Source organism: Dermacentor silvarum, chromosome 7, assembly GCF_013339745.2.
Source record: "Dermacentor silvarum isolate Dsil-2018 chromosome 7, BIME_Dsil_1.4, whole genome shotgun sequence".
Lineage (NCBI taxonomy): Eukaryota > Metazoa > Arthropoda > Arachnida > Ixodida > Ixodidae > Dermacentor > Dermacentor silvarum.
Window position 1 is genome coordinate 42,476,288 of NC_051160.1, and position 14,986 is coordinate 42,491,273.

The 14,986-nt window shown below is 43.8% G+C and overlaps 1 protein-coding gene across 1 annotated transcript in view; it reads left to right on the forward strand.

Annotated features, from left to right (window-relative positions):
• LOC119457949 (uncharacterized) overlaps nt 1–14,986 on the forward strand; it is a 72,255-nt gene that overhangs the window by 18,065 nt on the left and 39,204 nt on the right. The window contains exons 6-11 of the mRNA XM_037719727.2: nt 1,556–1,648; nt 4,694–4,791; nt 6,505–6,658; nt 8,161–8,343; nt 9,719–9,811; nt 12,121–12,280. Of these exons, the coding sequence (XP_037575655.1) occupies nt 1,556–1,648; nt 4,694–4,791; nt 6,505–6,658; nt 8,161–8,343; nt 9,719–9,811; nt 12,121–12,280 (781 nt within the window). The remainder of the gene's footprint in view (nt 1–1,555; nt 1,649–4,693; nt 4,792–6,504; nt 6,659–8,160; nt 8,344–9,718; nt 9,812–12,120; nt 12,281–14,986) is intronic.

The following is a 14,986-nucleotide window of genomic DNA, read 5'->3' on the forward strand; positions in this document are numbered from 1 at the left end:
TCAGATCTCGGTTTTTGCATGTAAAACCCCATAATGTTTTTTAATAACCAGTCTCAACATAGAGTGTCAGGCTAGTTGGTGGCTACATTCAGAATGCACTTGAGAACCAGCCCAAAGGATTAAGGGATGGGGAACTGAGACACACAACTCGTCCCGTCTTTCTTTTCTCAACTGTTGTTTCTTCACCCTGACCCTAGGATGCTTGCAGGAAAGCCAAACTCTGTGCTCTAGGAAAAATAAAAATGCACATGCATGAGATGTGCTGTAAGTATGAGGATGCTGGTGCATTGTAAAGGGTGTAAGGTTGCTAGGTGATCAAAAATTGGAGGACGCTTAAGCTTCGCCTTTAAGAGTGGAATGCGATGGCATTTAAAGATCCCTGGCTGCTTCTCACGCTTCTTGGCAACTGCATGTTATGTAACCGTAATGTTTACTGGGAAACGCTAGCGGCAAGCGCTATGCATGAAGGCGAGCTTTCTGGTAGAAGCGCGGCCTCTTGTGTGGCCCGATTCTGGAGGTAGCCCACAGCCGCGCCAAAAAATTACATCGTTTTCATGTTTCTGTTATTGTTTCGCATTTTTGATATGTCAGTCTGAGAAAATTTAACATAAGAAAACATGCGCTGTCGGTGCTTTGTTTTATGACGTTTGTGGGCTGTCATTCACCAAATTCCAAGAAATAACTTTGTCAAGAATGTAAGACAAGGTATGAACAACCTTAGGGACAGAATAGCATGGCACTATAGCCCGCATATACCGCATGTCATACAGCAAGGTGTGGCATATACATATACCTAAATATATACAGGAATTTTTGTTCACGAGATATCGGTGCCGACACCGAATTTTCTGTGACACGGGGCCCTTAACGCTATCGCATATACTATTAGCGTGGTGCGCGCCCATGGACCTTGGCACAAGCGCAGGCATCCTGCATGAACACGCATTATTGTACGCGAGAACAGAAGGTTAGGTGATTTGGCAACTTCACATTGTAGAAAACAGGGCTACAGAAATGGGACGAGGAGCTTTCTCAGCATAGCGTGTGTGTCCCTTCTTTGCCTCATCCCATTTTGCAGTGCTGTTTTCTGCAATGCATTACATTAGTATAGTATCATGCACCTCGCTGTGCTAAAACAGCCAGCAAATAAAGTTCTGAGAGTCAGTGCTCGTTTGAGTCAATGAGGCAACCAAATGTTGGATCAACATGCATGGCTTGCAAGGCTGGTGTATTATGCCTGTTAAAAACCTCAAAGAGAAAGCACAGACCTGCAGTCCAATAGGTTCGTCTTGCAGAGGAGGCCATCGTGCATGTGAAAACGGCCCTCTTTCAAAGGTGTGTGCGCAGCATCAAGGAGCAGCTGCAAGCTCTCGTCCTTCTGCTGCTCGGCTCTGAAGGAGCCAGCATCGGGGAGCTTCGAGGATGGAAGGGCGATGTAGTGATCACAGTTGCCTGCGCTGCAGCCAGTCATGGGAAGCGGCATCCGAGAGAGGCAGTCTGCATCGTCGTGTCATTGTCCATTCTTGTATGAAATTATGAAATCACACTTTTGCAGAGGACGCGGCCAGTGTACAAGATGACCAGATGGATCGCGAAGTTTCACGAGCCAGTGGAGGAATTTATCCGTGAAGACTTTGAGTCCGCACAGGTATGAGCAAAAGCGCTACACCTCGGCGATGGCTACAAGGCACTCTTTCTTCATTAACTGTGTAGCTGTGGTCACAGTGGCTCAGGAAGTGACCCGCATAGGGGATGTGTTAATTGTCACAGCACCAGTGCCAACACTACTTACATCATTGTGAACATCTTTTGGAGCAGAGGGTGCCAGAGAATACACTGCTCGACTCAAGAAGCAACTTGCGTAGGAGATGTGTTAATTGTCATCACTATCTTGAACAAGTACAACACCATTGCCAACTCTACTTGCATCCTTCCTTGCGAACATCTGTTGGAGCTGAGCATCAAAGTTACGGAGATTATGCTGCTTGACTCAAGAGGCAACTCGCATAGGAGATGTGTTGTCTCCACTACCTCGAACAAGTACAGAACCAGTGTCAACACTGCTTGCATCCTTAAGAATGTCTGTTGGAGTTGAAGGCCAAAGTGCAAGAGAATGTACTGCTTGACTCCAGAGGCAGCTTTTCACCATTGTCATGAAAAAGTACACAGCAATGCCAACACCACTTGCACCATTGTGATCGCTGGAGTAGAGGGTCAAAGCACTGGAGAACACACTGCGTGACTGAAGAGGCAACTCTCATGCAAGATTACACGTTAGTTTTTGATACAGCACCGGTGCCAACTCTGTTTGCATCCACGTGATCGTCTGTTGGAGGTCAAAGGGCCGGAAAGGCTGCGTTAATGCAGAATTGACTCGCATAAGGGATGATGTGTTGTTTCCACTGTTGTGAACAAGTAAAACCTCATTGCCAACACCAGTTGCGTTCTTGTGAACATTGAGTCAAGTTTGGAGCCCACATGCTGAAGAATATGCTGCGAAGTCAAGAGGAACTTCAGCTGGCAAAAGAGCAGTGACCTAGAGGTGCTCACTCAAGGCTCGTGAGGACGCCTTGTTTTTAAAAGGCACCTGAGAGGTTGAGGGATGTTAGAGAAGCTAGGAATGAAGCTGCGGAAGTATGAGCACAAGCCCAAGAAACTTCATAACCCCTTCTTCAAAGACAATTTGTTTGCTGTACTTTAACAACCACAGTCTTCTGTGTTTCAAGTCTTCCCCAATTGAATGCTCACTAAAGTGGAAGTTGAATGTCAGGCTGACTTTGCCCAAGCAGTCAAGGGCAAGGTCTAGACACATACACATATTTCGCTCAGTAAATTTCTGCCTGAAAATAATTACATTGTCTAGACAGTACATGCCTGATCTCCAAACTCAAGCCATGTGGTAACGTTTCTTGAAGCTGACATTGAGAGCAGAGTTCATATAACAAGGAGTAGTGTGGGCCACACGTCATTGAATGTTCATACTGTCTTTATTGGTAGCTGTGGTACCAACAAAATTCAACCTGCAACACCACAGCTTTGGCAGACAAGCAGAGGGCCAGCAACATCATAAACATGCACCTCCTTGAGATTTTTAGCTGTGGCAGGACGTTGAATATAATGAACTCAGTTGTGCGGGTCATAGCCAGCAGGCAATTGAGGGGAAAATGGGTGATTTGAGGACATCCATAGTGTAAATCCTGGGAGCACTGACTGAGTCGCAGGGCACCTTTACCGCTCTTAGAAGACAATGTTGCACATAAACCAAACTGTTATGAGAAACGTGTGCTGCTCAAGAAAACATGACATTGGAAGGCTGAGGTGAGCTGGGTTTCTCCCAAGACCGAGACAGGAAGGTCATTGGGTCATTGCTCTCTTTTGTCACCTTGTGAGTTGTTGCCTGTGTACATGTTATGCTCACTTGTGGAGGCTCATGACTTGTGTTCCAGTATCAGAACTTTTTCTTGAAAATATTTGCAAGAAAAAAGAACTATGCACCATGTACTGCGTGCTGGTGGTACCTTGACACCACAACCAAGAACTATTGCTCTTGATGTTGCCCCAAGCTCTTGCGGCCAAAGGGGTACTCATCAAAATTTTGAAATTGGATGGACGAATGTGCTGGATTTTACACTGGCATTTGAAGTGAGTTGCAAAACACGTGGACAAGTGAGACTCTACCTTGGACCTTGTGAGATTAGGTGATGGCACTTAAAGGGTTAAACACGCATACCTGCTCCACATGATGTCGTACATTACATACCTTATAGCAGTGTCTGACTGAGGCTAGATAAAAATGTTACTAAATCAGGAAAATGTAACATCTCATTAGACAAATTAAGAACTTAATGTGGCTTTCTTGTAGGTTGTTTCAGCAGTTAAGAACTTCAATGGGCAAGAATGCAGCAAAATCGGAAATTTCACACCAGCATTACCAGCACCGTGGTTTTGACAAGAAATTGAAGAAGGGAAGCTTGCTCTTTACTTCCTCTGCTAACAAGCCACATTTCTCTGCCGAGCAAGTGAAAAAGAGCTGAGAGAGAGTAATCCACCAGCCTTATACTATTTGGTGTTTTGCCTTAGTGACCCTTTAACAGTTATTTCGACTGCAATACCATTTTGCTAATTCAAGACTTCAAGACTCGGCAGTGGATTCAGTCACTTTGCCAGATAACAAATCTGTTCATAACCATTTAATGCCTTTGATTGCAATGGGTTGTAATCTCCATGCTGTGCGTGTGCACTGAAGAATCCTCCTGTGATCTTGTGATCAAATGTTGAAGGACCTTAAGAAGTGTTGTGGAAGATGGGCATAATGTACCACCACACCAAACTGAAGGTTTGAAGGCTCAGGAAAAGTCGGCAGACAGGTTTAATGTACTATCACACTGGAACGGAACTTGAACACAAGAAGACAAATGACAAGGTGCGCTTACCTGCCCACATTTGCAATTGTGTATGACACTGGTGCGATTAGTTTACAGATGCTTAATTGGTTTTCTGCTGTGCTTAATTCTTTTTTCGTTTCATTGTGGAGCAATCGTACTTCTGCATAGATTACATGTGCATGGTGCTTTCACTTAAGACATTCTGTTGTCATTCTTTGTTACTTCTATCGTACTCGCCTGCTATTGTGTTGGTGATGTGGAAATGTTTGGTTACTGTGATTTTTCTTTTTTTCTGTAACCTCCCACAGCAGGCACGGGCAGCTGGGCTTGTTCCTGCTAGAGCGTCATTTGCATCCATACCTCGATCGGCAGGCCTGTCAATGGCCCAGGTGATGGACTTGCAGAAGTAAGCAACATTGCTTTCTACATACAGAGATTAAGGGGACTGAAACTGCTTCTTTTCTGTGAATATAAATTGATGAAACTTGCTCTACTTATATACGGCAAATCAGTTCTGCTGAATCCCGCAAGGTTGAGGAAGTGTCACAAAAGGAAAAATTTTCATATGTCTGAATGTAGCACGAAGCTACAATGGAAACCTACTAAGGTTTCTCAAAAAGAAAGCGTCGCAGTTCAGGAAAAATTCGTCCTGGTTCGGGATTCGAACCCGGGACCGAAACGTTTTTGGGGTGGATGCTCTACCATCAGAACTTACCAGGAGGCTAGCAGATTGCAGTGCGAAGGTGAGATAATCGACAACTTGAAGCTCAGGGATGAATGCTCAGGTCCTTCAAGTTTTGAGCTCAGGGATGAAGCTCAGGACTTGAAGCTCAGGTCCCTGAATCGGCCTTTTCACATGTCCTATCACACCCTTGATATCATTGCTTGAGCTTATAAAACAAGAGAAAAGCGAGCTGTGCAATGATTGTAGCTGTTTCATACTAAGCCTCTTCCTTGAGCTGCGAATGCACTTCCAGAACTGAGGTCATGGGCACATTTCTTTTATCCGTGGCACCACCAACCTATCAACAAATACAAATTTCATGTATATGGGGCTTTATTACTGCACAGATGTGGCTGAAATATTGCTGGCACATTCTTGAGCAGTTAAGGAATCCAAAACTACAAGCAACTCAACATGCATTTTTGGCTGGAAAAATTTTGTGTTTGCACCGTGTCCCTCCTTAAAGAGAGCCCCAGGTAGACCAGAGCCCTCACTACAGCGTCCCTCATAGCCAATTTGTGTCTTTGGAGCATAAAGCCGCATCAAGTATTGCCAGCAGCAACTTTAAAGGTGCCTTGAACAGGCCCCCTTTAAAGGCACTTGCAACATTCCATTTAATTTTTATTTTTGCACTTTCTTTTGTTTCTGTACATCATAATTTCACATTGCTAGCTGTTATGAGCTCTTCACTGACTTGGGATGTGTTTGGAGCTGTCAGCATCTGTCGTAACACATTGCACAGGTTTCCTTAAAAAATGGCTGCAGCAGTTTGGCAAGGGAGTCGGACCACAGTGCACATATGTTCTCAGCAGTGTGTAGAGTACTAACTTATAATTACTAGGGCTGTAAGCAGTTTATGTATGTATTATGCGTCATTAACATATAGTTATCCCAGAAAGATTTGAGTGAATGCTTAAAGGTTAATTTCTATGCCTTTCTCGTGGTCAATGCACGAGATTTACAATGTATGTGCTTTATATGAGAAACTCCTGAGCAGGAGGCTTGCTTGCATTAACTATCTCTTCTCATGGTAAAGGGCATTCATGTCCCTGGGGAGCATTGCAATTATTTTTTCATGTCATGCGCGTGCTTTAAGATAGTCAATGTCAATGCCTCAAAGGCTTCCAACTGCCGCTATTCATGTTCTGTGCAATATACAGAGAACCGTTTGCACAGAGGACTGGTGTTTTTCCTCGATCAGAGGTCTCTGTGCAGCTAGGCATGCCTTACACGTAAGAGTGTAGGCTACAATGACCTTAATACTGTTTTGGCTTTTGAGTGAACTGGTAAATGCCATCCAGAAATGGTCAAGAATGTGGCTGTGTTCTGCTAGGATTTCCTTATATGTAAGAGTGTATGCGACGATGGCCTTCACAGAATGCATGGGGTGCCCAGGTCTGGCTCGCACGGAGGAGCTGGTCAGGTGCAGATTGGCTTTGCCTCGGGCCGCTCCTTGGAACCCCTGGCACGGACAACACTTGGCCACTCCTCAGTTTCCATAGCCAAGCCTTTGCACGTCACTCAACCCATTGTACACAGCCTTCATCAGGTGGGTCACTGTGTTCCCCACTTCTTCCTGCCTTCTCTTTTATTGCAATAGCAATTATACGGATGCTTGAGGCGCATTCCTGTCATTTTGTCCAGAAAATTGGTCGTTGACTGTATTTCTACATTTTCTTGAATAAAAATGCGCTACACGCACTTCAATGCATGGGAGACATGCCGTGGTCTTTTTTCTGGGTCACACAGGCTTTTAGGGTTAAGGCTGATTCACACTACGCCGACAAGAGAACAATTTTGGTCTGCCGACTGATGACGCGAGCAGTTTACAGGACAGAAAACACTGTAGCCAACGGTTTAACGGAAGTAAAACGCTGTTGCCAACAGTTGGCAGACAAATATCGGTGCCGTGTTAGCCTAGTGTGAATCAACCTTTAGTATTGTGAAGACCATTCCGCAGTGCGAGTGACTTGCAACGTTTGTGAGCGAAAAAGTAAGCCAACTTTTGTGCAGTCAACACGGTCTTGCTGAAGCAAATTTGTAAGTTCTGGCTTTTCATGATCTCTGGAAATTGTCAGAGACGTGCGGAGATCTCAGATAAGCTTCAGATAGTGATGTTTTATATTTCGAATTATCGATATATCGAACTATTTCTAGATTCCCTTCGAGTTCGATATATCTGGGATAGACAGTAGTTAGAACACCGTCTAAGGAATTCAAGTGCAATGCTTAACCTTGCTATCGCTGTCAATGCTTTGCTTGTTGGGCCAAACTGTGACATTTTCTTAAAGGGACACTAAAGAGCAACAGTTCAGACTGGCAAAGTATTTTATCAATATATTATTTTTATTCATTTGGCAGAAAAGTGTGGATCACTAGTCGCAAGATTACAGCCAAATTCTTTCTTGAATTCATGTCATTGTCAAAATCTCATTGGCACTATATAGTGTCAGTGTGGCATTGCGTATTTGAAAGTTTTTTCTTATATTTGTGGTTTTCTTGTGCAGGAAGAACTCTGGAAACTTGTTGTGCTGAATATGTGGTTCCTTTAAAATGCTGTGTAGTCCTTGTCTACCAATAAGCGGTTAACTAGACCTGTGTAGACGCTGTCAAAATTCATGATGTCATGGTGAGCTGATGTGGAAACTTCAGGATGGCATTTGGCAGTAGTCATTTGTCTTACTGTCTTTACTAGGTTACTAAGCCTTTTACCATGGTAAGAGTGGCCACTTTGTTATTGTGTAACCATATTTTATTGAAGGCTTACTTAACATTTCCCCTTTAGGGTCCATTTAATTCATACACCTACTTCATTGCAGGGTGCTTATAAAGGATAACTTCATCTAAGAGCTGTAAATTTTCCTTAATAACGAATGCATGGAATTTCATGTAAATTATTCAGTGGCACATATTTGCAGTTCATCAGTTTCAGAAGCATCTGCAACACTTTTGTTTCTTTGTGCTTAAATATAGAAAAATCTGCTTTGCTAATGTGTGTGCGGCACTTTTGTGATGCAACGAAACGTCCCCTCATTTGCTAAAAACCACTAGGTTCCCGAGAAGACGTTCAAGTGCAGCACATCTCCAGCCGCCGTGCAGTACACAGCTGTGCCTGGGCTTGCCACAGGCACAGCCGGCCACTCTGCAGTGATCGCATCATCGCCATCGCCTCTCACAACTAGCAATAGCAGCACTGCTAGCTGTGGGGCCACCATCGTGTCACCTCATGCACAAGTGAGTTGCCTGAACAGGATAGAGCAAGTTCACTCATGAAATACATAGCAAATTCCCCCATTATTTGGACCAGCTGTTTTGACCCAGTTCAGTAGTTATTCACTTAACCTGTAATGCAAATTACAAAGAGTTTGTTTAACCGACTATTGTTTTGTCACTTTATGGTCACTCTAAAAAAATTGCGGTAAACTTTTTCCGACATAGCTCTGTCTAGATTTCAAATCTACAATAAAAAAATTCGACCCTGTAGTCTCGCACTTGGCGGAAAAACTTGACCCCTCAAAGGGTTAAAACATGCATCAAAATAAACCAGTTATTTGCTTGAAGTGTTTGGCTTTAAGGTAGTCTCTGTTCTTGTGAATGAGCACTGCACAAATGATTCAACAAAACTGACATGTTCAGAGCTAATCCGGGAAATGAGGAAACCCTAACTGTGGTCAGTTGCTGCCCTTGGCATTTTCACCACTGGTCTATGTAAGCCTCATTTATCCGCATATTATTTCTTGTTGTCATTGCTGATAACAGGCTTAAAGGGGCCCTGGACCACCCCTCGGGCTTGGTGAAATAACATAGTCTGCGGGTAGCATACGCTGCTGTGAACATCTCAGCCAAGTTTTGCTGTCGTACACGGTGCGTGGAGCTCGCTGGCGGAGCGCTAAGTCACCTTTCTCTCAAACGCTCTCTTTTCAAACAGAAGCCTGCTCCTCACTCTCTTCTGGACGCTTTATTTTGTAATACTATAAAGGGCATTCCCATACGCGGCTGTTATTGGTCGCTGCAGTCAGCTACACCGCAGCCGCCGCGGGGAGCTGCCAAGAGTCCACTGGCTAAGCACACTGTGGCTCTCTGAGGACAACTGCGTTTGGCTTGCGTTTAGCGAGGCGTTGGCACCAAAATCGGAAATTTCAACTGCGCGCCATGGTGACGTTTTGAAGGCGGAGCATTGTGGCCTCGCCCCACTACGTTTTAGCCTTCGCAGTGCAAGGCATTGAAGAAGGGAGGGGGAGCACAGCGGAGGCTGTGTTTGACTGCCAATAACTCCACTTCTGCTGAACACATTGAAGTACTTTTTGCAGCAAAGTATTTCTGAAATAGCCTATTTTCACCTTAAATGTCTTTCTCCACTTCGATAAAAAGTGGTTCAGAGGCCCTTTAATTTTTGTGGGTGTATGTGTATATTCTACTGCGAGAAATGCGGGTCGTGCATGGTTTATGGTGAGTGACATCAAGCTTGGTTCAAGTTCCAGGGCGGAAGCGTTAACCTGAGCTGTAGTCCAAAGAATTTCAAATTCTAGCAATACATACCTCTGTGATTTTCTGTTTCAACGGGTGCTCCTCTCTGCATTTATGTCATCAGTCTTTTTTTTTCTGGCAGGTTGTACAGCCAAGTGTGCCCATTCGAAGTAACATGGGCACCATGTCCCTTGTTACGTTGGCTCCCACGTCTGTTGTACAGTCGACACCGCAGGTTAGTACTGGCGTCTTTTGTCTCCAATGTGTGCTTGTGAAAAGTTGAAGTTGGGCAACATCATCAGTGGTCTTTGACGCTAAGCTTTGTGGGTGATTGATGGCATAAAGCGCACACATATGGTGAATGTGCTGTCTGTGTGCTCTTATAAAAAGAAAAACAATTTCACTTGAAATACAAAGAAGGCAATGTAGGACGCAGAAGCTTCAATAATTTGATGCACTAACTCCTAAGCAGAGTAGCCCACCTGCTGAAGTAATCATAGTCTTTGTATCTGAAAGAAGAGCCAAATTAAATGCGCTAGTACTTACATTTATATGTCACTGGAGGTACTCACTAATATTAAGAGTTCACATTTTTATACAGTCGAATCTCATTAATTCGAGCACGTTTAATTCAAACTGCCGGTTTATTCGAACTGACGCTGTGGTCTCGTCAAGGTTATGTGTATTTCAATGGGCGAAAAAGCTCGGTAATTCGAACGCGAAAGCAGTTGCGACGGTTAATTCAAACATGCTCAGCAGCGCGCCAAATGCGAACAATGCTCTCAGCAGCGCGCCAAATAATGTGGCGGCGCCTCCGACCGGCATTGCTCCGACACCGCCATAGAGCAAAAGCTTTGTAGAGACCCCTTAATGCAGCGGCGGAGGCCCAGTCCAGCAAACGCTCGCTTCCCGATAACGGTAGAAAACGAAACTTCAGGGAGCGGGCTATGCTGGCGCCGAGGCGGCATTGCGCGTGCGCAGATACCATCGAAGGTGAGGGAGCTGCGAGAGAGTTGGGAGAAAGGGCGACGGGAGCCACGGAAGCCACTGCCACCGAAGCGGCAGAGTTGCCGAGGCCAAATCTGCTTCCCTGCCGCCCTCCTCCCTCAAATTCCACAATCTCAGCGCGCGCGCCCGTCGCCATGCTGGCCTTGTCCGCTCCCTGAAGTTTTGTTTTCTGCCGTTGTCGGGAACCGAGCGTTGGCCGGCGTGGGCAGTTGCGCTCTTTATGCGCTTGCGCGCTGCGATATTTCACGACTCGCACCGTTCGTGCATCGTGCTATGGTGCTCGAGTACTTCAAAAATACGTCCTTCCTTTAATTTGAACTTCTTTTAATTCAAACAAATTTTCGGGCCCCTTCGAGTTCGAATTATCGAGATTCGATTGTAGTAGTTTCTTTATCATCATGCTTCTTTTAAAAATGCACTTTGATGCACACAAGGGAAGTTGGTGCACCTCAATCAATAAAAGGTTTCTGGAAGTTATAACGAAAGGGCTTGTATTAACTGACCCGTAGTTACAGGAAATTGAAACAATGTTTCAAGGCCGCTTTAAGTGAACATTGGTTTCTGGTAGTGTCTTGGGCTGGTAGAGGAAAGCACACCCGATTAAAAGGACAGGACACATATGTGTGCGGGCACGTTGCATTTGCAGAATCTTTTAAGGTACTTTAACAGTGTGTTAGTCTATGTATAGTGTTGGCAGCAATTTTCTGACAGCAGCACATTGGCGATGCCACTGTGCCACTAGTCTAAGTTTAGGCCCTCAAAGTAGACCGCCCTTATATCCTGAACCCAACCATGAGAGATTGTCCATCCCTTTTTCTGCAAAGAACTGCTTTTTTTTTTTTTTTTTGGTATGCACCAACTCCTGTAAATACAGTGGAATCTTGTTGATATGATCTTCATGGAAACCGGAAAACAAAACATATTCAGAAAAACATAAATGATCTGGTCAGGAAACGTTGGCCCGGGAAAAAAAAAAAAGGTATTAACCTGAAATATGTATTATCCCCAAAAATGTATTATGAAGAATCGTATCAATGATATTCCACTGTATTTGACCTCGACATATAGAAGCAAGGCTCTATGTGAAACTTTCTTGTCCTTTTAATTACTTTTATTACCTGTATTGCTTTCAATTTGCATAGTGATGACTCTTGAACAGAACTAGGGTAATTGAAGACTTGAAGACAGGGGTAATTGGAGATCGCTGGGAGGCCTTTGTCCTGCAGTGGACTTAAATATAGGCTGATGATGATGATGACGATGACTCTTGAACAATGATTTAAATTGTACTCTTTGACACTCTGATAAATTGGACACTGGGACACTGTTGGCAGACATTTATGAAGGGCTTCGGTTACTGGTCATACCCTGCATGACTCAATTCATGAACTTTCTGCTTGAACGTCAAGGCATTGCCCATTCCCCCTAATAATGCATGGCATTGGTGCCAGATGGAAAATAAGTAGTGATATTAATCGTACTATTGGGGTAGTTTGTGCAGATAGTTGTCAACATCATTGTGGATATCTTATGCAGGTGGTGGCAACATGTCAGCCTGCATCACTTCATGGTTCCAACCTGGCCACTGGAGGCTCAGGCATTCACCCAATTTTCACCGTGGTGTCAGGCAAGAGTCCCCTGTCAGTGGCACCGGCATCCACAGCGCCAAGCATAGGACTACCCCAGAACAGGCTTGGTCAGTGTTCACTTTGTTTCTTGGGTTCACATCATGTAATCAAACTTCGTTAGAGGGGCTCAATGTATAATAGTGCATGTTAAAGAACTCCATCTGGTCAAAATTAATCCGGAGCCCTCCACAATGGCGTGCCTCATAATCAGAACTGATTTTGGCACGTAAAACCCCAGAAAGAAGAAGACATTGTATAGTAAAAGCCTGCTTATAGCAAATGTGCCATTCATGATGAAACTTTAATTGGATAGCTTTTTTGGCTCTTTTTGTGCATTTACGTGGCCGATACAAAGGTGTCGATGCAAAGCGCGCATGCTCTCGCACAACTGAGTTCTAGGGCACGTCCGTCACCAAATGCTCTTTGAGATGCACGTGCTGTCCAGTATGAGCTTTGGCGGAGCCATCTGAAGTTTTAGATACTGTGGTGGTGCACTTAGAAAAAACAGCCCTCTTCTTCTCCCACAGCCCTCTCTCCCTGTGTGGCTGCGGAAAAGGAGGATGGGAGTTGCTTTTTTTTTTTTTTTTTCAGTTGCTGCAGACACACACATGACGAGTCGGCTTACATGTATATAGCCACTTGTATATTACTGCTACAGTTGTGCTGGTCAGTGGCTCTGTTCTCTATGAAATTATGCAATGAAATGACAAACGCTACCTAAATATCCTCACTGCAAGAAATATACATATTGAAATGCATCATTCCTTAAATAAAGTAAACTAGCATAGTAGCGTTGGGCTATTCGCTTACATTTGACCATCATTGTCATGGTATCTGCACATTTTTAAGCAAATTTATTCCGTTCTTTTACACTGTCTATGGTGCAAGTTATGGCTTTCATTGTAGAACTTGTGAAACAGCTTGACATGCAATGGCCTCTTCCACAAGACTTATTTGGGTTCTTGTGTTTTCTTTTAAGGGGGGATGCAAAGCTGAAGGTGCAAGTTTTGAACTGTGTAATGAATTTTAATGAAATTTTTTAGGATGATTTACCTTGTTGTCATTAGAATACATCTTAAATTTCATCACCCTGGCACAAACAGAAGTAATGGTCATTATATTGAACGCTTGAGCGTGTTAGCTTTGGAAAAGTATTTCAAAAGTAATAAAGATGTAATAATTTTTGTTGAGTAGATACCTTGTAGGTTACCTATAATACAGGATAAGAGCAGCTACTTTTTTTTATGGCATTTCTGTAAAATTTCACCACTTGAAAATGAAGTTTGTTTCTTTGTTTCTTGTGTTGGCACCTTATGATATCTGATAGTTTCATTGTGTTAGAGGAAATTTATAAACCTAAAGAGTACTTTATCTTGTACCTGAGAAAATTTCAATGTAGAAACCACCTTGAAAGCAGCTTTTGGCAAAGCAATTTTTATTTGGGAACAGGATTTTTTTCTAGAAGTCTTGCTTGGCCTAAAAGTGCAAAGTTAGAAAAAGTCAATTTAAAGATTGCAAAACATGCTGTTTTACTCTATGAAGAATAGTGATTAATCAAAGGCCACTACTGCATAAGTATGACCCTCTTCAGCATGACACTGCTCTGCAGCAGTCGCTTCAAGTTGTCTCTCTTTTTTTTTTCAGCTGTAGCGTTGTCAAGTGCCCTCGTCTGTGCTCATGAAATGCTTCTCTTAGTTGCTTGAGTGCTTCGTCGTCTGAACTCCACAATCCAGCTCTAGCTCATTGAGCACCGTCTTGATACCGCATGCACCCTCATTGAACTCTAGCACAGCCGACTCTCCATCGCAGCTGCAGTCTCCACTGTTCTCAGGAATGTGAGCTCTGCCTTCGAGCACACCTCGACCGTTGTGCAAGGAGATCTGGCCTCTTCTTGCGATTGCATAGACACACTAACTCTTTTGCAATGTCCCTACTGAAGGCTGGAAGGTGGGTTCTTGACACCAACGGATTCTTGGCATCAACCAGAGCTTTATGCCAATTTTACTCTCACTGATTGTAATTAAATCGTAGTCCACCAATCTGAGTTTCAGTGTTGGGTTGCCAGTGAGTCCAGACTTGCCATGATTGGAAATATGTAATTTTTTCTGTCTTTCTGCCAAGCAGTTTCAGGTTCAGTTTGCCACTCAATCCCTGCTTGCCGAAGCCATAAATGTTACATTTTTCGGGCACTTCTTCTGTGCATTATGCTGCAACCTCGATAAGTATCTCATGGCTAAAAAGCATGAAGAAATATTTTTAAAACGGGGCATTCATTCTGCGATCGGTTTTTCTCGGGCTCTGCCGCCGTGTTTTGACAACAGCGTTCACGAGTGCTTTCAATGCCAAGCGCGCACCACTGTCACGTAAAAAAAAGTCGTTTTGTCTTTTCAACAGCGCACATAGCAACTAAACTTGGCGAGGAGCTTCTTTATTATTTGAGGAGGCCAATACAACATAACTTTAAAATTGTGTATTTTTGATGAGAATAGCGATTTTAGCCTCGCGATCCCCCCCTGATGCGCTTGAACATTCGAATAAACTAAAATTTTCAAAGCCAGCTTTGCTCTTCTGATGGTCATTAACAGATGCTGTTTTTGGCAATGTTGGTAATCCGGTAACAGCCCACTGCAACCAATGATGGTCAAATGTGTGCAGCCTAATGTAAGGGCTTGTGCCGAATGTCACTTTAGGTTTACTATTTTGCCAGGAATGCATGATTTTGCTAGTGCTGGTTTGCTCTTTTAATGGTAGGCAAAAGGTTGCCTTACTGTGAC